This window comes from Heptranchias perlo, chromosome 12 (genome assembly GCF_035084215.1).
Source record: "Heptranchias perlo isolate sHepPer1 chromosome 12, sHepPer1.hap1, whole genome shotgun sequence".
Classification (NCBI taxonomy): Eukaryota; Metazoa; Chordata; class Chondrichthyes; order Hexanchiformes; family Hexanchidae; genus Heptranchias; species Heptranchias perlo.
This window is the reverse complement of record NC_090336.1, coordinates 24109008-24132876: the sequence shown is the minus strand read 5'-3', so window position 1 is coordinate 24132876 and position 23869 is coordinate 24109008. Positions and strand designations below refer to the sequence as shown.

At 42.7% G+C, this 23869-nt stretch overlaps 1 protein-coding gene across 1 annotated transcript in view; it reads left to right on the top strand.

Moving 5' to 3' along the window:
* Positions 1 to 22207, top strand: part of LOC137327901 (glycogen [starch] synthase, muscle-like) — an 87691-nt gene extending 65484 nt beyond the window's left edge. Inside the window, exons 10-16 of the mRNA XM_067993810.1 lie at positions 1165 to 1243; positions 2655 to 2768; positions 4533 to 4659; positions 11421 to 11516; positions 17250 to 17413; positions 18857 to 18937; positions 20234 to 22207. Of these exons, the coding sequence (XP_067849911.1) occupies positions 1165 to 1243; positions 2655 to 2768; positions 4533 to 4659; positions 11421 to 11516; positions 17250 to 17413; positions 18857 to 18937; positions 20234 to 20530 (958 nt within the window). The 3' untranslated portion in view covers positions 20531 to 22207. The remainder of the gene's footprint in view (positions 1 to 1164; positions 1244 to 2654; positions 2769 to 4532; positions 4660 to 11420; positions 11517 to 17249; positions 17414 to 18856; positions 18938 to 20233) is intronic.
* The last annotated feature ends 1662 nt before the right edge of the window (positions 22208 to 23869 follow it).

Here is a 23869-nt window from a genome sequence, read left to right as displayed (position 1 = left end):
GTGTGTTCAAGCTCCACTTCAAATGTAGACTGGCACTCCAGTGCAGTACTAAGGAAGTGCTGCCTTATTGGAGGAGCTGTCTGTTGGTGAGAAACATGTCTCTCTCTTCAGGTGTATATTAAAGATTCCAAGGCACTATTCAGAGCAGAGCAGGGAGTTCACCTAGTGTCCTGATCAATATTCCTTCTCAGCCCAGTATTACGAAAAACCAATTAATTGATCATATATCTCATTACTGTTTGGGGGGGAATGTTGGTAGTGCAGAATGCTGACTGCATTTGCCTACATAACATCAGCACCCAAAAAAATAGTTTATTGTGTGCGATGCTTTGAGATGTGGTGAAGTAAAATATAAATGCAAGTATAAAAATGGATTGTATTTTGTGCTACAATATTATTGGTTAAGGAGCAGTATTGTACTTTAAGACCAGTGTGAAAAGATGCTGTAGTGCCAACCAGAAAGTAGAATTGTTTGGTACTGGTGGCATAATGGATCAACACTCTGACCATTCTGGAGCCTGGATTTGAATCCAGTCCAGACTGATAAGGTTAAAGTAAGGATCCAATGAAATCATAGAAAGGTTACAGCACAGAAGGAGGCCATTCAGCCCATCGAGTCCGCTCAAAATATTTGCAACTTCACCCAGAAGGGCCATGAAGGTAGTTGGTGCAAGGTGTGATAAAAATTAACAATGATGGAATAGGAGTGCTCTGCTTTGGTTTTGGTTAAGTCACTTTGTTGGGGCAGAATAGGAGGTTTACACTGCATTTAGGCCATGCTATGTTTGACCTGGAGTGTTGACAGTGGATGACAAATAGAATGAATAGGAAGTGTTCTGTGCCTCTGCCTTGATAGCCCTCCCCTTGATAAGCATATAGATTCAACCCCCCAAAAATATAATCTTGGGGGAAAAAATGCAGGATTGTCTGGGAAAATGGAAATTGAAATTTGGAGTATTGTACGGGTTAGCCTATTCTAGCAGTGTTAATTTGGAGTATTGTATGGGCTAGCCTATTGAAGCGGTGTTAATTTGGGATATTGTATGGGCTAGCCTATTCAAGCGGTGTTAATTTGGGATATTGTATGGGCTAGCCTATCCAAGCAGTGTAAATTTGGGATATTGTACAGGTTAGCCTATTCAAGCAGTGTTGATTTGGTTTCAGAGGTGAGATGCCTGATATAAACTCAATTCTGGATCGCGAGGACTTCACGATGATGAAGAGAGCCATATATGCTACTCAGGTGAGCTCTTTAGCAGAGAAAAACAGGGAGGGAGTGAATGCTCAGATTTCTCCTCTGCAGTCACCATTCTTCAGGCTTTATGTAATATAGACAATATCGTAACAAGAAGAAAAGCACAGAAAAAATTAGATGAACGTAAAATAAAACTACAAACCGTTAGTAAGATTGGGAAATAAAGAATTAGGAAATGATCAAATAGAAAGGGAGTGTGAAACGTACAGCTAGAAACACGGGTCATCGGTAGGAGTGCCACAATTGGCCTCAGTGCTCCTGGGATAAGTAGAGGAAGACTCAGAGTGGACAATTTTCAACTGGCATCCGCCCGGTTTACTCTGGAAAAAGGGGCAGCCGACAGTTAAATCTTTTTAAAAATTGGCCGCCTGAGGTCTACTCTGCGATTTTCAGGTGAGCCTACAATGGGTAGCCAGCGTTCCTGCGCGAACCAGGCGGGAGCCTACTGCACTATGCAAATTGGGATCTTACACAGCTTGTACGATTCTCAGTACCAATGGGCGGAGTGTGCTACCGTTGGCATTGGCACTAGGTCTTGAGTGACCTACCTGGCAGTTCTTAAAGGACTCACTGGGGACTGCTAACAAAATGGCCACTAATCATTTTTGTGTAATTCTGTGGGGCTAGGAGAAGCAGGAATGCTCCTCCCAGAGCACCTTCCTCCCCTTTATAGTGCCTTTCGGCTCCGCTCTGATATGGAGCCACCTGGATTTCCCGCATCCTCGGATCGGCGAGCCGCTCATCAGCGCTCAGTGAGCACTTGGCAGCTCGCCAATCCAATGCAAATGAGGCCCGAACTTGAAAGTGGTTGGGGCCTCCCACTAGAGGTATCAGGCGGGGCCGTGCGATCGCTTCGTCCACCGCCTGCCCGATTCAGGAGAATGTTGGAAATCACCCGCGGTGACTCCTGCTGGAAACTGCGTGTGTGCGGACATCGGGTGAAGACACAATCAGGCTCGGGTGTGAACCTCAGATGTTCTTCCCCCTGCCCCACAATCAAGTAGCCCGCTGACATTCCTTGCTCATACTTGTACATGAAGAATGGCTGAGGGATTTGGATGGTGCCGATGCCCTTGAAAGTGAATGTCAGAAAGAGTTGGCACTATCAGAACAGAGAAAGCCGAGGTTAAAAAAAAAAGAAACAAGACTGTTTACTGGAGATAAGTTGAGAAGGGAAATGCCTAAAGGAGAGATTGGAAGGGTCTTCTTAATTTCAGAGAGGACCCTCAGCATGAGTCCAAACAAGTATACCACCAGCAATAACATGTAAAAACTGGTGAGTATTGATTTTGGAGGAGAAAGATTCCACTGTAACCCTGTGTTGTAAATAATTACAATTTCTTTGATGTTTTTACCCTTTTCACTTCTTTGACGCATATATATTTATTTTGTTAAACAGCGCCATTCGCTGCCTCCTATCTGCACACATAACATGCTGGACGATTCCAATGATCTCATTCTCAAGGCGGTCCGAAGGATTGGATTGTTTAATAGCACGAGTGACAAAGTCAAGGTATGGACACTACTTTTCTTGATTACTATGAGAATTTTTTAATGAATTCTGTACATCGGCTCATAAAAACTGTGGAGTGACAGCGGTCAATCAGATAAACTTGTGTGGATGGTCCCAGCCAGATTGTTATACACATGAACCTGTTTGGATGCAGTAAACACCTTTAGAGATCGGGTATTTTTTTACCTGTCTGAATTTTTACCCCCCCTCTCCTTACATGTTATGGTAATTAAAAGGAATAAATTGCTTCATGGATAAATTTGCTTTTCTTATTTAGAAATCTAGATGAAGGGCTAAAACCCCATAGTGCAGGACACCACCAAGGTAGAGGTGAGAGGAGATGTGGTAAATCAGGGAGCAGTGATTAGCTGACACCAAGTTTGGATTTTAAAAGCCTGTGGATTGTAGGAGGAAGGGAAGACTGGAAGAAGTTAGAAGTCACAATTTGAGATATTCAGAGAAAACGAGTTCGAGTAGGAGATGGTGTGGTTAGTCTTGATGTTGGAAGGAGGGTCAATATGTCAGACAGCGTATTTGGAATTTAGGAAGAACAAAAGAGAAAACCTCAGAGGAGCAACACCTATAGTAGAATCAATAAAACAGAAGGACAGCGATCACTTGTCATACGGCCCGCCATATGTATTCTGTCCAGGACCTGTGAAATGCCAGAAGGCTTTCCCTAGGTAGAGGAACAGGATTCAAGTCTTGGGCTTTGGCTTTTTAGGCCATTTTTGTGTTCTCCTCTCCTCAAGGTATCAAGTCCTTGCTGATGTGCCAACTGTGTCAGTCACTTTGCAATACCTCACCCAGTGGCCATTATTGACGTGTGAGCCTTGACAGTGAGTATCAGCCAGTATTACACCCACATCTGATCCTGTCCTCACCTTATGTGCACACAGGGGCCACTGGATAGAGTTCAAAAGCAGGAACGCTGACACGTTTCCTCCCTTCTCCCTCGTCTATTGAGGTCAGTTGCAGGATCACTACTGCTGCCCTGACTGAGGTCAGGCGATTGAGCACAGATCACGAATGGAACCTTGGTCCTTGCTGTTTTATGTAGCTCACTTAGTCAGTAGTCAAACTTGCTGAATCACCTGCGGAGCTTCGATTTTATAAAGAGTTAATGCCTTGAAAGCTGTCTTTCTACAGCTTCCTCTTGATTCCAGGTTAGTTCATGTTTTGGCATAACTGAGCGCCAATCACAACCACGATGAGATCGGGGAGCGAGTAGGGTTAAGTTTTTCTTCGAATAACAGAATGTAAAAAAGACAGAATCTGTATTTTCATTTATTCTCCAATTCTCCCTCTGATTTTCTCTTACCCATCCTGTTCTTCAGTGCTCACTTATGCCGGTTGTGGTTACCCATCTCTCATATCTTCCTCTGGTGCCCATTCCTCCTGTATGAAGCTTGAACGGTGACTGTTGCCAGGATATTTGACTGTGCGATCATGGCAGCTGAACCAGTTCCTGTCTTTAGCTGTCTTGCACGCGTGCATTTCCAGCAGAGTTTGCTGATTGGCGATCCAGGGTGGGAACCCTGGCTAATTCCTCTCCTTGACCAAGAGACTCTGATGCCAATTGCAGTTTCTCCGCTGCAACCCTGGATGAGATCAGCTGACTTAACACAGAGCAGGGATCAAACTTTGGATCGTCCTGTTCTGTGCCACACAAAAAGGCACAATTTCCCACTGGACCATCAGGGGAGGCTCATTATGGAATCCTTACCTCGGCTATTTACTAAATGGCTTTCATTCCTCCTTCAGGTCATCTTTCATCCAGAGTTCCTGTCGTCCACCAGCCCATTGCTTCCTTTGGATTATGAGGAGTTTGTGCGTGGCTGCCATTTGGGTGTGTTTCCTTCCTATTACGAGCCGTGGGGATACACTCCCGGTGAGTTGCCGCCAGTAAGAGTCTTTGTTTTTAAAAATGATTTGTTCTTGGGTTGTGGGTGATACTGGTAAAGCAGTGTTTATTGCCCATCCCTAGGACATTAAGAGCCAGCCACAGAGTGGCGCCACATATAGACCAGACTGAGTAAGGGTAGCAGGTTCCCGTCCCTGAGGGACATTAGTGAGCCAACCGGGTTTTTAAGACAGTCCGACATTTTCATGGTCATTTTTCTGGTGCTAACCCAGACAGAGGCCAGATACCTTACTGAAACAATGATAGGCTCCGATTGACCACCAGCGTTGTGAAATCCACACTGAGAGTGAACTCTGGTTACAACTGACACATAAAATGTGAAGTAAATTTGGGGCTGGGGTTCATAGTACAAATCTGTTCCTAATAGGCAATCTCACTCAGGGGTCACAGAATGGCTAATATGGGAAATGGAAAAATATGATGCATAAAGGGATTCTCTTCTGAGGTTGGTGGTTGGAGCAGAACAGAGAGCTTTAGTCTGGATCTGCCTGACCTTGAAGTGCTTGATGCTAACATTGGGTGCCTGAAATGGAAAGAGTTCCATTTCTCAGCACTACTAATCTTCACCTTGATGAGCACAAAATTCACCAAGATTTTTTTAAACAGACACTTAAATCGTTAGAAAGGAACAACAGCATCTTTCTCAAAAAATGGTTGCAAGAGAGGTCATTTATCTCCCTCTTCAGGTCTCCATATTCTTCAATGTTACAAGCCTGAGAAGGCAGCAGATTACTTGCTCTCAGGCTTCTGAGAATACTTATATTTAGCCAGTCATTGGTAGGAGTGTGCGTATCCTCTGTTTGACTCCTCCATAACTACACTACCCTGGGAAGTGCTTCTCCTGATTGCCTCGGTGAGATATGGAACTTGCCTGTGCCTCCACTCTCTGCAGGGGCAGTGGGTTGGTACACAGCGCACTCCATTACTGCTTTACCTACAACTAAAATACTGTAAAATTCACCAACAAGAAGTCCAAGCGATTCAAATAGCAACTTCCTAATTACCAGCAGAGAACTGGGTGCTGAGTCCAAATAGCTTATAGCTCGAGGCAGCAATACAGTGGCTGTTACATGGTAAATTAATGTGCCTGGAAACATCTCCTTCAAAACAGAAATGTCATGTCCATCAACAGGCTACTGCAAAGAATATCCTGTTTTTTAAAAATTAAATAACATTTTGTTCAGCTGCAAATAGCGCTTACTCAAAATCCCTTATTGCATGTACAGTAGTCCAATATCGCCTACTCATATCTCATCACATCCAAGAGGAACAAGGTAATATGGGGAAAAAGACTGAAGCAGGTAAGGAGTGCCACAGTTTTGAGATCCTGGGAAAGGAAGTTAGAGGCAGGGTTCAACAGAAAGAGAGGCTGAAAGCTGGAGGTGAGATAGGATTCTCCACCAGACAGTAAGAGAGCATTGTAAGTTGCCTCTCCAGGATGCTCCAATTAACTTCCCTACACGCATGCTTTGTATAAAATAATCATCACCCTGAGTCCAATGCTTACAGTCTCCATTATACAGGGGACTAAAAGAAAATGAAGGTTATTATTTTATTACCACCATCAGCGCAATTGTAACATGTCACATAATACAATCAGCTTCAGAGAGATTTTTTTTTTCTTTTTTACACACTGCTTTAATCTCCCTCAATTTAGAGGTAACATTTCTAGACACCAGTAAATCAAAGTACAATGGGGGAGATTATTTGAGCCGGATCAGTGTGAATAAACCTCACTGAATAGCTCAGTGTCATTACAGACTCTTTGCTGATTTCAGATAACTATTCCCAAAAAGCAGTCAATAAGCACCTTTTGAGCCCTATTCATTTGACTGCTCTGTTCATAATTGGCCCATCAGTTTTGCATTGTGAAGAAGGTAAGTATGAGTATCTCAGACAGAAATGAAATGGGTCAGCTGTGTGCTACGCTACAGGAAGGTACCATTAATGCATTAGTCTTGTATCTGAGTCAATCTTCTGCTGCGTTGCCAGGAGAACTAAGGGCCATATTTTCCTCTCATTGTTACTTACGACCTGCTAAGAAAATGATGGTAATGTGCAATTTTGAAAAATGCAGTCTGCGAGAATGTGATTTTATTAGTGATAGGACTGGGGCAGGCGGGCAAAGGTGGCAGCATTGAGACTTGAGTGAATAGGGGAAGGCATTGGCATTGAGTAGGGAGAAACAACCTGTCAGGACTTGGGTGCGTGAGCAGGGAAGGGCAGACAGTCGGGACTTGAAGAGTCAGCAGGGAGAGCTGGACAATAGGACTTTGATTAAAGGGAAAAGGTGGCAGCACTAGGACTTAGGCAGGCAGGAAGAGGAAGCAGCATTGGAATTTGGGTAGGCGAGTGGGGAGAAGTGGTATTATCAGGAAAGTGGTTTGAGTTGGCAATATCTAAACTTGGGCAGGTGACCGGGGAGAATTGGCAGAGCTGGCGAATGGGGAGAGGCGAGAGCATTGGAATGTGCAAGTGGGGCAAGGTTCAACATTGGGACCTGGAGCATCGACTTATTTGAGATATTGGGAAGAGGCAGCAACATTGGGAAACAGGTGGGCAACTGGCTGCCAGCAGCCCTCTAGTACTTTGCTGGTGGCCTTCCTTGAAGTGTCAAATTAGATAGTGAATGTTGGCAGGATATTTAGTTGTGGACATCAAAACAGCTGAGCCCAATTCTGTCCTTATCAAATGTCCATACAACCCCACTACGAGCATGGATCACTAGATAGCACCAGGAGCAGGGACCTTGATTGATTATTCCCCTCTCAAACCCAGGTCCTATGAACCAATAGGTCAGTTAACTGACTGACCTATTGGTTGAGATCAGTTAACTCACTACAGCCCAGGAATCAAACCTGGGATATTCTTGTTTGGTATGGCTCAGTTACCACATCAAGTGCTGTATTTACCGATTAGGCCATTAGGGAGTACCCCGTTGGGATTTGGCTAGCTAGTGGTACGGTAGCATAGTGGTTATGTTACTGGGCTAGTAATCCAGAGGCCTGGACTAAAATCCAGAGTCATGAGTTCAAATCCCGCCACGGCAGCTAGCAAATTTAAATTCAATTAATTAATTAAATTCAATTAATTAAATAAAAATCTGGAATTAAAATACTAGTATCAGTAATGATGGCCATGAAACTACCGGATTGTCGTAAAAACCCATCTGGTTCACTAATGTCCTTTAGGGAAGGAAGCCTGCCGCCCTTACCCGGTCTGGCCTATATGTGACTCCAGACCCACAGCCATGTGGTTGATTTTAATTGCTCACCACCACCTTCTCAAGGGCAATTAGGGGTGGGCAATAAATGCCGGCCTTGCCAGCGACGCCCACATCCCGTGAACGAATAAAAAAAAAAGTTACCAACAGGATTGATTGTTATCAGGATAATACAAAGAGCATGATGGTTCTTGGGTTTCTGGGACCATTGGAAATGTCATGCCAAGTAAGGCAACTTGGATATATAATGTGGTTGGATGGGTATTCTGGAGTTGTTCCATGATTTACCTTTAAGTATGATGGGGGATTAGATGGGCTGGATAGACTCCATAATAGAACAGCAAAGTGATTAATTAATGGTCTGTGGCAGAAGGGGACTTGATGGGCTTAAACTCCTTTTTGTCATTCTGTGCTTCCTTATGTTCTTACCTTATATTTTGCAAATTAAATGTACAGAGATTGATGCAATTGTCTAGTTGATCATTTGGCAGCTTGCATTCGAGCTGGACATCTTACATGGCACAGTGGTACTTCCCCAACAGATCAGTTGGTAAAGTCAGCATGTAACTGAGCCATACAGACCAGAGGTCCACAGTCCCAATCTCTGCTGGGTTAGTTGATCTCAGCTCGGTTAGCAGCAAGAGTACTACAGTTGCTTTCAACGCCCTGAGCAAGACTGGAAAATCAACCAGAATTTCCACTAGTGATCCATAATGGAATTTGCACATTTGGGGACAACACCTGAAAACAGGATTGGGTTTGGTTGCGATACCCTCCATGGTCGAATAGCATGCTGGCATTCATTGTTTAGGCTCCCACATGAAGAATGGCCACTTTAATAATGTACTGGAGGGCAGTTGACTTTACCCCAGCAGAGTTGAAGCTTTAAGGAGAGGAGAAAATTTGGCACAAAAACTGGTTCAGCGATCTAAATTAAATAATTTGTCAACAAAATACTGCAGTAATGGTGCTGTACTACTAGATGTCACTAGTACAGTTAATAAATACTGCACCATATTACCTATTATATAAATGTCTTGTGCCTAGCACGTGCCACACTTCTATAAGATAAAAAAACATAAGTTAAGCCAGGAGTCTAAAATTTACAAGCAGGTAACAGTTGCCTTCTGATTGGGCTTAGCAATTTACAAATAGCTGCATTTACTACATTTTGTCTATTTAGACCACTTTCCCACAGGGTGTATGTGAGCCGTGGCCTTAAAGGGACAGGCCAGGTTAGCAGTTAAGCATCACAGTCATGTTCCGGAACCCAGAGTACCCATAAGCAACATCACAGGAGATCCGATAGTATTTACAAAGTACACTAAAGACTGCCAGGGATAGAACTGTGCTGGGCCATCTCTTTCACTCCTTTTTGATCTTTGATTCCATTATTGATTCTTGAAAATTGGATATAGGGAATCTGAATAGGTTTCTGTCTTCAAAGTCCTAGATCTAACAGTAAGAATATGAGGGCCCTGAAAATCTGCAGGGGTTCTCCAGCCTCCCGCTGCCTTCAGCCATTTACACTGTTTCTAAGGGGGTTCGCCAGTCTCTGTCTGAAGTTACGGTGTGAGACCGGGAGAACCCTCACAGAATTTCAGAGCCAAGATTTTTAGGAACAGGAAACTCTCTTAGGCCCAATAAGTAGCTTCCCTTTTGATAGATGAAACTCACCGACCAACTTTTGCACTGTAGCTCTCAAACTCTTATCTCTCCAGAATCACACCCGATTCAATAATCTTCCCATCTTATTCCACATTCCATTACCTTTTGAGTGAATAAGTTTCCACGTGAACTCCTGCCTTCTTCCTAACTTTCTATTTCACTACATAATCTTGAGAAATTTAATTAGGCCACTTTGAAGTCTTCGACCCCCCCCACCTCCAAAAAAGAATAAGTCCAGTTCCCTTAATCTTTCCTCATAACTTAAATTCCTGTTACCTGGAATCATCTTTGTTGCTTGCCTCTTCACCCCCTCCTTCCTAGGATAAGGTGCAATAGGTCCGACACATTTGGTACCAGGGCAAATGTTCCCCATTATTAAGGTGAAGATTGGCTGACCATCAACTCGGTGAAGGAGGCCCCCTTTGGTTCTCCCGAAACATGCTGGTCTTCTAGCTGAAGGAGCTGTCCACGACCGAGTGTTGCCGATTGGCACACTCAAAGGTCCAGGAGTATGTGCTGCAGGATGCACTGAGGCGAGGTGCGACCAACACAAAGGCTCTATGGGGAAAGGCCACCGTGTAAGGCCATCCCAACTTGTACACCATGAGTCATAAGAAATACTGTGTTTGAATTGTAATAAAGAGACCGTTTTGTGTATGATCTGTAGTGTTTTGGTTTGAATTGTACTGATTTGGAATTGTGATATTTACATTGAACTGTGTGTACCTTTAAATTTTATGAAATAAAGTATATTTTGAAATTTAAAAGAAAGGGTAGTAGGGACACTATAAATAGTCTCGGTGCCATTATGGCATAGAGGAGAAAAATCAGCCAGGATTCTGGCTCCTGATCAGTATCCAGTGACTCCTGCTGGACAATCTGTGTGTGGACATCAGGTGAGATGCATGAATAGCCCTCCAACACTCACTATCTAAGCTCACATGGGAACACTGACCACTTGGCGGAGATATTGAAGAGCTGCCAATGGCGGTGGAGCTATGCTCCAGCAAGAGCCATTATATTTAGGAGAGGAGAGCAAAAAATTGGGTCATAACACCATGCAGACTCATGCAAACAGTAATTAATTGTTGGCCTGTGGTCTGTCCAGCTGGGATTTTGTATAAATAACATGCCCGTCAGTTTCCCTCACACGTGTTCAGATGCCCATCAGTTTCCCTCACACGTGTTCAGATGCCCGTCAGTTTCCCTCACACGTGTTCAGATGCCCGTCAGTTTCCCTCGCACGTGTTCAGATGCCCGTCAGTTTCCCTCGCACGTGTTCAGACGCCCGTCAGTTTCCCTCACACGTGTTCAGATGCCCGTCAGTTTCCCTCGCACGTGTTCAGATGCCCGTCAGTTTCCCTCGCACGTGTTCAGACGCCCGTCAGTTTCCCTCGCACGTGTTCAGACGCCCGTCAGTTTCCCTCACACGTGTTCAGATGCCTGTCAGTTTCCCTCGTATGTGTTCAGACGCCCGTCAGTTTCCCTCGCACGTGTTCAGACGCCCGTCAGTTTCCCTCGCACGTGTTCAGACGCCCGTCAGTTTCTCTCATGCACGCTCAGTGTTTCTTTTTAATTGCAACAATTCAAAACCGCAGTTTTCCTGTCTGGATTTCAGTTTTTAAAATGACAGGACGTTCATCCCAAAACCAGACACTCTGGATGAAAATGACTGACCATTGAAGCACACTGTCTAAGTGGGAAATAAATGAGTTCTGCAGCAGTGTTCACTGTTACAGCGAAAGATCTAACTTTATGGTACTATTTAATTAATTAATCGCTTCGCTGTCTGAAATAAGTGGATGCTAATTGGATTTACCATTTATATTTTTCCCAGCGGAGTGCACGGTGATGGGCATCCCCAGCATCACCACCAACCTCTCTGGTTTTGGATGCTTTATGCAGCAACACATCGCCGATCCAGCGGCGTATGGTAAGTAACATGGTTACTTTATACACCACTGGAGATTGACAGTATGTTATATTTTCAGGTAACACCTTGGACACCTAAAAAGCACCCTCTTTGAATATTGCAACATATTTGAACATGTGCTTACTTGGAGGGGAGATCAGGTGCGGGAGGTGATGACCCAAAATTTGCAAGCCCAGCGACCAATTAAAATCCAAAAAAATGGGTGAAATTAAGTTGAAGTTATCTATAGATCTCTCTGTTCGTCTCTCTATCTGTGTCTTTCTGTTTCATTATCTATTTGTTTCACTATCTCTTGAGTTATCCATTCCATTGCCTTGCTGCTCTTTGTCACTTTACCACATGCAGCTAGTTTTCCCTCCATTCCTCTTATAGTAAGGTAACTTCCAGTTTCTCCAAACTAGACAGGGTGTACAAAAGTCTGAAGATTTTGCCAGAAGCGACCAGCAGTAACTAATAGACAAACTTAAGGTCCCCAACCCTGCATGCGCAATAAATTATAACTCAACTTGGATTTTGTTTCCAATTTTCTCTGCTCCTCTCCTGAACCAGTCTGGGTGGAGTTAAGAAGCACCAAGGGGCAGAAAACACTGGTGGGAGTTGTCTATATGCCTCCAAACAGTAGTGGTAATGTAGGGGACGGCATCAAACAGGAAATTAGAGATTCATGTAACAAGGGTACTACAGTAATCATGGGTGACTTTAATCTACATATAGATTGGCCAAACCAAATTAGCAATAATACTGTGGAGGATGAATTCCTGGAGTGTGTACGAGATGGTTTTTTAGACCAGTACGTTGAGGAGCCAACTAGGGAACAGGCTATCCTAGATTGGGTATTGTGCAATGAAAAGGGGTTAATTAATAATCTTGTTGTGCTGGGTCCTTTTAGGGAAGAGTGACCAGAACATGATAGAATTCTTCATTAAGATGGAAAGTGAAGTAGTCCAATCCGAAACTAGGGTCCTAAATCTAAACAAAGGAAACTATGAAGGTATAAGGAGTGAGTTGGCTATGATAGATTGGGAAGCTTCATTAAAAGGCATGACGGTGGATAGGCAATGGCTAACATTTAAGGAACGAATGCATGAATTGCAAAAGTTATACATTCCTTTCTGGCACAAAAACACAAAAGGAAAAGCGGCCCAACCATGGCTAACAAAAGAAATTAAGGATAGTATTAAATCCAAAGAGGAGTCATATAAAGTTGCCAGAAAAAGTAGCAAGCCTGAGGATTGGGAGCAGTTTAGAATTCAGCAAAAAAGGACCAAGAGATTGATTGAGAGGGGAAAAATAGAATATGAGAGTAAACTTGCAAGGAACATAAAAGTGGACTGTAAAAGCCTCGACAAGAATGTAAAAAGAAAAAGATTAGTGAAGACAAATGTAGGTCCCTTACAGTCAGAAATGAGAGAATTTATAAAGGGGAACAAGGAAATGGCAGAGCAATTAAACAAATACTTTGGTTCTGTCTTTACAGAAAAGGACACTAATAACTTCCCAGAAATGCTAGGGATCCAAGGGTCTATTGAGAAGGAAGAATTAGAGGAAATTAGTATTAGTAAAAAAAAAAGTGCTGGAGAAATTAATGGGACTGAAAGCTAATAAATCCCCAGGACCTAATGATCTGCATCCCAGAGTACGAAAAGAAGTAGCCATGGAAATAGTGGATGCATTGGTTGTCATCTTCCAAAATTCTATAGATTATGGAACAGTTCCTGCAGATTAGAGAATGGCAAATGTAACCCCACAATTTAAAAAAGGAGGGAGAGAGAAAACAGGGAACTACAGACTGGTTAGCCTAACATCAGTTAGAGGGAAAATGCTAGAGTCTATTATAAAGGATGTGATAACAGGAAACTTAGAAAATATCAACGGGATTAGACAAAGTCAACATGGATTTATGAAAGGAAAATAGTGTTTGACAAACCTGAAGTTATTTAAGGATGTAACTAGTAGAATAGATAAGGGAGAACCAGTGGATGTGATATATTTGGATTTTCAGAAGGCCTTTATTAAAGTCCCACATAAGAGGTTAGTGTGCAAAATTAAAGCACATGGGATTGGGGGTAATATACTGGCATGGATGGAAAATTGGTTAACAGACAGGAAACAGAGAGTAGGAATAAATGGGTCTTTTTTGTGGTGGCAGGCGGTGACTAGTGGGGTACCGCAGGGATCAGTGCTTGGGCCCCAGCTATTCACAATATATATCAATGATTTGGATGAGGGAACCAAATGTAATATTTCCAAGTTTGCTGACGATACAAAACTAGGTGGGATCGTGAGTTGTGAGGAGGATGCAAAGAGGCTTCAAGGCAATTTAGACAAGTTGAGTGAGTGGGCAAATACATGGGCGATGCAGTATAATGTGGATAAATGAAAAAGTTATCCACTTCGGAAGGAAAAACAGAAAGGCAGAGTATTATTTAAAAGGTGATAGATTGGGAAATGTTGATGTACAAAGGGACCTGGATGTCATTGTACACCAGTCACTGAAAGCAAACATGCAGGTGCAGCAAGCAGTTAGGAAGGCAAATGGTATGTTGGCCTTCATTGCAAGAGGATTTGAATACTTGAGCAAGGATATCTTACTGCAGTTATACAGGGCCTTGGTGAGACCACACCTGGAGTATTGTGTGCAGTTTTGGTCTCCTTACCTAAGAAAGGATATACTTGCCATAGAGGGAGTGCAGCGAAGGTTCACCAGACTGATTCCTGGGATGGCAGGACTGTCGTATGAGGAGAGGTTGGGTCGACTAGGCCTGTATTCATTCGAGTTTCGAAGAATGAGAGGGGATCTCATTGAAACATATAAAATTCTGACAGGGCTGGACAGACTGGATTCAGGGAGGATGTTTTCCCTGGCTGGGGGGGTTCAGAACGAGGGATCACAGTCTCAGGATACTGGGTTGGACATTTAGGGCTGAGATGAGGAGAAATTTCTTCACTCAGAGGGTGGTGAACCTGTGGAATTCTCTACCACAGAAGGCTGATGAGGCCAAGTTACTGAATATATTTAAGATGGAGCAAGATAGATTTCTAGACACAGAAAGCATCAAGGGGTATGGGGAGAGAGTGGGAATCTGGTATTGAGATAGAGGATCAGCCATGATCATATTGAATGGCGGAGCAGACTCGAAGGGCCAAATGGCCCACTCTTGCTCCTATTTTCTGTGTTTCTATGAAAACGCTTTTGTGCTTGACTCCCTTAAGTGTCGTGCAAAATTCTTAATGTGGGAGCCTAGACACTGAGTGTTGACATGCTGTTCAACTGTAGATTGCATTACAGCCAAGTCGAAACCTAGTCCTACTTCAACATTTACACTTCCCAGGTCACTGGATAGTGATCAGCAGCACGATTCTCCCAGGTCCCAGCTCAAGGATGCCGAGGCCAATTGTGGCGCCCAGCTGCCACCCTGTTAATTCGTCACAGACCAGGAATCCAACGTGGGACTTTGATAGTCTGTATAGCTCAATTACAAGTTCCCTTTAACAAATAAGGTATTGGGTGAGCCAGTTTGCAATTTATATCCCAAAATGTAATGCGCACGTGAAAGCAGATGCTAAACTTAACTCTGGAAAAATTTGATCTGGAATTTTTGGGAACAGCATACACCAGTCACATTAGGCCCATGCATCTGTGCCTTGTATTCAAACTCATGTCTACATAATGAGCCTCCTTATGCAGTGCAATGATCAGCTGCCATATATTTTTCACCGTGCGTTGATGAAGTATTCTGAGTGTGTGATGTATGATTTTTTTTTATATGTCTCTTTAAAATTCAGCGCCTGAAGTAAATGAAACAATAGCTTGGAAAAGTTTGAAGAAGTGGAACAGCAAGTTCTCTCCCCCCACCCCCGCCCCAGCCTTAATTGGGTAGCTTTAATTAAAAAGATTTAACTTTAATAGTTTGCGTTCTTTCAGCTGTAGGTGACAAACTGAAGGATTGACTGACAAGAATGATTCATTTAAAATGTAATTATAACGAGCAATTGGTACAGGAGCTCTGTGTGCAAATTAGAATGGTAAAGGACTGACGTATTCTACCTTTGCTGCGCACCTCGCTAACTCAATAACACATAGAAATGAGGACTGACTAACCCTTTGTATGTAACGTGAGCTCCATCTCACCTTCTTTTGTCTGGTATTTCTTTCTGTTACGATAATTGTATTACTGATCGCTGCATGGGGGCACAGTCTCATGTTGTTGCCTTCAGTAATATAATCACTATACTTAAAAACAGCTCTATTCTTTACAGCATGCTGTGCACCTTCAAATTGGTCTGGTTGGAAGGCAAGCAGTGCCCATGAGGGATATGTCCCTTGTGTAATGATGTTAGAGAAAGGACCAGCCAGAGCCCAGGTCTTTGTTAATAAAATTACCCTCAATGGTACTAATGCCATGAGCAAGTTGGATAATACCCTGCATTTCCTCCCAAGTAAATAATTGTTCAGTCTCACTAAAACTCATTGCAGTCAAAAATAACTAAATCTAGTTTACGGTGTAGGCTGTTTTAGAGCTCTGATGCGCATAGTGTTATTGAAAACCTTAGAGACAATAGCAGACAACCATCTGGTCCACCAAATCCAAACATGATGCAGCCACATACACCATTCATCCTCTCCCTGGTATATTACAGATAAAATAATACAGACATTGTAATATACAGAGAATACTACAGGTGTAGTACATCAGAAGAAATAATAGAGGTGCTGTATATTAGAGTAATAAAGGCATGATACATTAGAGGGAATAAGACAAACATTGTATATTGTAGAGGCACTGTACATTAGAGAGAATAATACAGCTACTGTACATTATAGAAAGAAATAGAGATACCGTATATTAGCAAGAATAATACAGGTGCAGTGTATTAGCGAGAATAATACTGGCATCGTTACTTAAAGGCAATAGAAGGCATTGACATTGTTCTCACCTCAGTCTGATTCATCTTTTGCAGCACAGCATGTCTGCCTCACCTTTTTCAATGAGACAGACAGTACCTAGTAATGCCTCACCACAACCACTGCATCCATCCTATATAGGTGACGTAGAAAATGATGGAATCACCCAAACCGTACTTCCTTAGAAAATGGCAGTGTGGCATATTGCCCTGTACTATTCCACTTCCAGTGAACACCTCTCTGGATATGAACTGGACAGTCCACTTTTAGGATTGGGAATGAAACTCCAACAGCAAAAGCCCATGTTTCAACTCCAACATTTAGGAAAAAGACTGCATATGCAGGAGAATTCCATTTTCTTGCTCACACATGGATGGGAGGGGCTGTTCATGGAAATGCCATCAGTCAGAATTCATGTATGAGTACAGCATTTTTTTAAAATCTGTTTTCCTGTCTGGTTTTGAACTGAGGGGAAGGTCCTATTTTGAGTAGGCTAGCCAGGACTCAGTCAAATGTCTCCCCTTAAAGGGGCAATATGGCTGATACTTCCAGGCAGGAAATGGCCCAACCAACAACAGATTTTAAAAGAAAAATTAACAAATCAAATTAAAATAATAAAATGGGGTGACATTCATAATGAAAATTTCATCCAATGACCAATGGTCAGGTAGCCACCCTAATTTTGGCTCTGCCAGTGATGCGAGTTAAACCCTGCTCATATTTTGAGCCGCACTCTGATTTTAAACAGAGAACTGTTGAACTATCTTATTGGCCAGTAATGGCCCCTGTGTATATAATGATTCAGTTTAGGCTTGCTTTTCCCTCAGGGATTTACATCCTTGATCGTCGTTTTAGATGTCTGGATGACTCATGCAATCAGCTGACCTCGTTTATCTACAGCTTCTGTCAACAGTCTCGCCGACAGCGCATCATTCAGAGGAATCGCACGGAACGCCTCTCCGATCTGCTGGACTGGAAGTACCTCGGAAGGGTAAAGCTCAGCAAACTTTCTCGTGTCTTAAAATAATTAATTGTAACCGATTTTCAACTCCAATCAAGCTTTAGTGTCATGGAGTTACCTGTTGCATAGTTTTAAAAGCTGGAAGGGCTTTGATGACCATTACCTTCACACTTTGCTTTCTTCATTATGCTCTGATTTCTTCACTATCTTTATGCTCTGATTTCTTCATTCTCTGTCTTCACGTGCTTGTCATTAATTTCCTCATGAGTTCCCCTGATTGTCTGACGTAACTTTGCCCGAAGATCCGCAGAATCCACTGGTTCTTCTCCTACTTGACACAACAAAAAACATTACATCACTTCCAACAACAACTTCTCTGTCCGCATGGGCATCTTTGGTGTACACCAGGGCCTCATCCTTGATTCCTTTTCTTTATCATTTATACTCTATCCCTTAATGATATCATCTGAAAGCATGGGGTCAGTTTCCACATGAATGTCGAAGATACCCAGCTGTCTCTCTCTGTCTTCTAAATCAATCCAAAGCCTATTGCTATACCCTGCAACTGCCTGTTTGACATTTAACTCTGAATGAGCCAAAATCTCCTTTGGCTTAATACTGGTAAAACTGAAGCTATCTCCTCCAGTTGCCACCTCAGTCAGGAGGCATGGAACCTCACATACTGCTCGTCTCTGAACAGGGCTTCCTCTCCCACATCTATTGTGTCACTAAGACCACTTAGTTCTACCATCTCAACTTTGCTAGCCTCTGCTCCTACCTCTCTTCTACTGCTGCTGAAATTCTAGTCCATGTGTGCATGACCTTGAGACTCGACTTCTCCAGTTGTCTCCACTCCAACTTAACCCTCCATAAATTACAACTCAATTGAAATATTCCTTTCCGTATCCCGACAGTCTCATACTCCCATCATCCCTGTCCTCTTGAAGCTCACTAGCACCCCCTACCTCAGCAAATTGACTTGAAGCTTCTCATCCTCCCTTTCAAACCCTTCCATGGCCTTGCCCCACCCTACCTCAGTAATTTTTTCCTGTTTTACATGCCTGCATGCATCCTCCACTCCTCTGAGGGTTACTCCTTACCCTGCACTCCCTCATTGGTGGCTGCTCTCTCAAACACTGCACTCCTGCCCTCTGGAACTCTCTATCTAGGTCCCTCCACTTTGACACCTTCCTCCCTGCATTTAAAAGCCTCCTCAAAAAACTTGTCTTTGATCGTGCCTTTATTCTTCCTCCTTGCCCTCCATGTTTTTCCTTCTCTATGTAAAGGGTCTTCAGTATGTGAAGAGCTCTACAGAACTGATGTTTTTTGTGGTTGTCTCTCTGCTGGGGAGTGATGTTGTCTCTGTGTGAGGAGTAAAAGTTATCTCCCTGTGTGAGAGTGATGTGTTTTTGTATAAGGTATTGGGGGGCATTGCCTCTTTGTAAATGGAGTGCCTTCTTGATTGTCTTTCAGTATTATGTACATGCAAGACAACTGGCATTAGCGAAGACTTTCCCAGATTCCTTTACATCATCTCTCTGGGAGCCAGAGGTGGTAAGTGATTCCATTATTTGTTGACCTGGCTGTTTGTTTATAACGTTAATTAGCATAGAGTCAGGACATGTACCTTTTGAGATTCAAGCTTCTTATTTCCTTTTGGAGAGAGGAGATTTTCATACTTGTCGTTCAGGCTGCATCAGACCCAATTCATAGAGAAGAAATAACAGTGAAGCAAAATATTAACAAATTTTAATCTTAATGACTTGACGATTTAAAAAAAAAGCATTGGCCTCAGTGACATTGTGCCCCTCTCTGTGGTGCTCTTCTGTGAACCTTTGTGCTCCAACCTTTTGTACTGTATCACATTCTATAATTCTCAGCCTGTAGTAATACCCTGTATAATGTAGGAGACTCCTGAGCCCTTGTTACCATGTTCTTGCTGTTCAGCGTTACATCCTCCATATCATGATTTGGATAGTAAGGCTGCGCATTCTGCATTTAGCTTCGATTTTATCATTGCTTCCCTTCATCAACCATAAACCTTTTTTGTTATGATGGTGTTGACTTATTTCTATTCACATAATATTTTAGAATGGAGTAAATATGACTTGTCTGAATACCTGCATGAAAGGTGTGGCATGTATGAACTAAGTGGCAATTTCTGGGGTGAGAGAGGCTGAAAATGGGGCCCCTATGCTGAGTGAACAGCAAGGTGGTTAAGACAAGCATAGGAGCTGCTATTTGACAGAGTGTCTCAAAAAACTGTGTTTATCACAGTTTTTCCTACCTTTTTTAGAAATGAAAGATTCCACTTTTAAAATTCACAGTAAAGTTTGTTGGTTATTGTAATGTGATAGTGCTAAACAATCATAGGCTGAATTTCTACATTTAGACTTGAGTTTTTCTGATCTATCCAAAAAGGATTCTGGATCATCCGACCAGGTTCCTGACTCCCAGTGTTGCAGACAGAATCCCTGACCATGCTGCTCTATGCCTTTTGGCAAGCTGGCCTTTCAGGAGATTTACCTGGAATCTGCATTTGGGAGCTGGTACCGCTGATCTGGGATCTTCCTGGATGACTTATCACATATTTGATTGGATATTGTTTACCTGTTGTGTCTCGTGGAGTACCGTTGGGTCACGTGACCCGGTTTCTGTGTTGTGATTGGCCTGTCACAATATTGTATAGTATAAAGTTTGATAGTCACTGTGAGACGCTGATGAGTTTTGTCCAATTTGCAGGAATTGGAATACAGGGAAACAATAGTTCACCAGTGTAATAAAGTAAATGCATTATTTGTTCATTTTCCCTTTTGAAGTTGAATTACCATACCTTTTTTTAAATTGTAGAGTGAAGGTTTCTGTTACCCAAGGCCTGCCTCCAAACCACCATCCCCTGCTACCTCCCTCCATTCCAGCCCCTACCACAGTGAAACCGAAGATGATGAAGAACGATACAACGAAGAGGAAGAAGCTGAGAAAGACCGAATGAACATAAAACCAATTGCTGTGATCAATTCAAAATTAGAGAAGAGAAGGGTGAAGAAAAAGAGCCAGGCCAGTGGGCCTGAATCCCCAGGGAGCCTTAACCACAGCTCTAGTGACCCTGAAAACCATAGTGACTTGGGGACAGATGAAAGAAACTAGAACGACCCTAGAAATAATTAATGATAACTATAGGGCTGCCACGTTTTACCAACTCCACTGGATGGGGTGATCAGGGAGGATAAGAATTAGACAGATGGTGGGATCATGACTTGAGTTTTAATGTTTTTGCTTTTGGCTATTATGGGAAAATTATCCAAAACCATAATAACCTCAATGATTAATGCTTCCAAATCATGAGACACAGAAGTAAATACAGACAAAAATTGACTTTTGATGTCTAGTCTTAGAAATTTCTGGACAATCCACTCCAACCTGACTGTGTGATCTAGAACAAGATGGGTGGCAACCCAAAATAGCCAGTGACTGATTTAAAGAGATAGCATACCCACAGTGGCTTAGTTAGACTGAACAAAATCTGCACGAATGCCTTTGTTGCATGTTGTTCTAAACAAATTAGTACGTCATCATGTTCCTTATACATGTTTACAGCAGATGGCACTTATGAAATAGATACTTCAGTATCCTAGAACAGAATCTAAAGTAAATAATAGATACTTTGTGAGTTGCACAGCTGTGACAAGGAGTTCAAAATATTGCACATCAAAAAGCATGAGAGTTCAGTTTAAGTAGTTCATAACCATGAGCTCCAAATTTCTGTACCCCAACTCGTAAGGCTCTCAGTTAATAACTCTCTCTCTCTCTCTCTCTCTCTGTTGTACACTCACCCTCATTATAAGGCTCTAAGTTATATACATTCTCACAAGCAGTTGTAAAATTTGCCAAATTAGTTTTTAAAGTTAAATACATATTGGTTAATGTAAACCTTTTATGATTTTTAAAGGAGCTGTGTTCCTTGTTTTATATTTTAATGTAATAAACGGGAACAAAAGTTTAGGGCAGTACTTTTTCTTCAAAGTACTCCCTGTTTTATTGAGAAAAAAGATCAACTCACAAAGATCTTGTGTGATTTTTTTTTAATGGGCAGCCAGGAAGCAATTGAGGTTGGTTGTGCCTCCCTGCTAGACTCCTCTGTGACATCACCAGCAATTCCCACCCCGGAGCAACTCCACCAGAAACAGTGGGGGCTGCAACATTGGACTGGTCTGAGAGTCTATCTGCAGATGCCCAACCCTGGGAGAGTTTCCCCACTTTCTCTACCCCCCCCCCCCCCCCCCCCCCAACTATAAAATAACCGGCCAACACATCTGGGCACACACGTGGAGAATGGCAATTTGGGCACAGTCGCGGAGGGCACCGATACCTGTGAAGCCATATTCTAGCGTGGGCCAGTGCCCACAAGAGGGCAGTACAGAAAACCGGAGGATGGAAAGTATTTTTTGATGGGACATGGCACTTTGAAAAGAAAAATTGGGCATGCAGCTCCTTTTAATCTCTAAAGAGAGGCAAGACGGTTGTCATCCAAACCTTGGAACCTCAACGTTTGGAAATTGAGAAATTTACGGTTTCAATGACATTTTTTCCATTGTGTACACCCAGTGAGTGTGGCGATTGCTCTCACTGTGCTCTGCTTCTACAGTCACTTGTAACTCCTGCTGCTGTTCAGTTTGGCTGTGTTTTCTCTGTTGAAGGTAAAATTGGGGGATTTTTAATGCGTCAGTAAATAAATATATTCTAAGCGACAGTGCTGGGTGAAGCAGTGTGAGAAACAATTATTTAAAAGCATGCAAATAAAACAAATTACTTTTTTAGTTTAAAGGTCAATCTTTTTTTTTTATCGCCCGTACTTTTCACCCCACTCTTGATAGCACTGACTGGCCGAGGTTCAATTGCGTGGAACAGACATCTACTAGTCCAAGTGGTCGTTCTTCATGTATAGGCAAAAACAGTGAGTGTTGGCATCATACCAGCTGAACACATTACTGTTGGCACCTGATGTCCACATATACAATAGCAATAAAGTACACTTCTAAAGAAAGCAAGAAAAAGCTTGCATTTATATGGCGCCAAGGAAGTACTTTTTGAAGTGTAGTCACTGTTGTAATGTAGGGAAACATAGCGGCAATTTGCGCACAGCAAGATCCCATAAGATAAATGACCAGATAAGCTGTTTTAGTGATGTTGGTTGAGAGTTAAATGCTCACCAGGAGAACTCTGTTTAACGAATCATACGAAAGGTGGCACTTCTGATGGTGCGACCCTCCCTCAGTACTACACTGACGTGTTAGCCTGGATTATGTGCTCAAGTCTCTGGAGTGAGACCTTCTGACTCAGAGGCGACAATGCTACCAGTTGACACCTAGTGCACTTTGCAGGGCAGAGAAATAAAAAAAAAACGTTGGATGCTAAGGGAAAAAGCGATAATGGAGAGGTTGGGAAGGAAGATCTCGGCACAGTCAAAGAGAAGTGTTTCTAGAAGCCTCTGGAAAGCAGAGACAGAGGGAATTCTAGGAAGCATGGGCATAGTGCCCGAAAGTGCAGCCAAGTGTGCACTTTTCAGCAGGGATACTGGACAGCAATCAGGACCAGAACCCAGGCTGATGCAGGAGGTTAGTCTAACTTAACAAGAGTTGCGATTGGTGCGGTGATATTGCAGCCAGCTTCTGGCTGGCTTGTTGGCTCCGTCAGTCAGCTGTTTTACATTCTTTCACATTTAAATTGGTGTTCGATGTTACTACTGCAGTTTGGGCATCATGAGAAATATGAATTTTCTTTTAAATAAATCCTTTTGGAATTGAATTTTAGCCCCTACTTTTGTCAGCACGAAGCACCTCCAGCTGAGATACCGTACAGCTTTACTCTACCCCAATCTCAGAAGAGCACTCTGCTGCACCAATGTGATAATCCCACGACCTCTGAGTGAGACTGCCAAATGCTCTTTAAGAAGTAGCTCGTCCTCTTTGAGATAAAGTTGCCTTATTTCTTAAGAGTGAAATGAACTTTCTTGTACATATAGCACTAATAGGGACCTGATTGTGCTCTATAATCAAACCTGGAGTAACAGTGAATTATGATCCAGAATGAAAAAGATGATCCCGCAGAGGTCAATATCAAATGATTAGATAGGAATACATATCACTGCTGGTACATTCCTGCTGTGTGCCTGAGTTTTTTTTTTATTGATATTCCTAGGTGAAAGGCCAAGAGCCAAAGCACAGGCCACAGCAAAGGCTAAAAAGTATAGAAAAGAAGATGAGATAAATCAGGAATTAGTGATTAAATGACCGGTAATTTGGGTTTTAAAAGTTTGACGATTATAAGAGTGAGGGAGGTAAGAAGTTCCACAGTTTTTACATCCTGGGAAAGAATTAATTTAAAATAGGAAACAGTGCAGTGAGTCTTGATTTCAACACAAGTGTAGATTCAAGGAGGAGGCAAAGGGTGTAGCTTTGCAGCTCAGCAGGAACAAGCACAGAAACT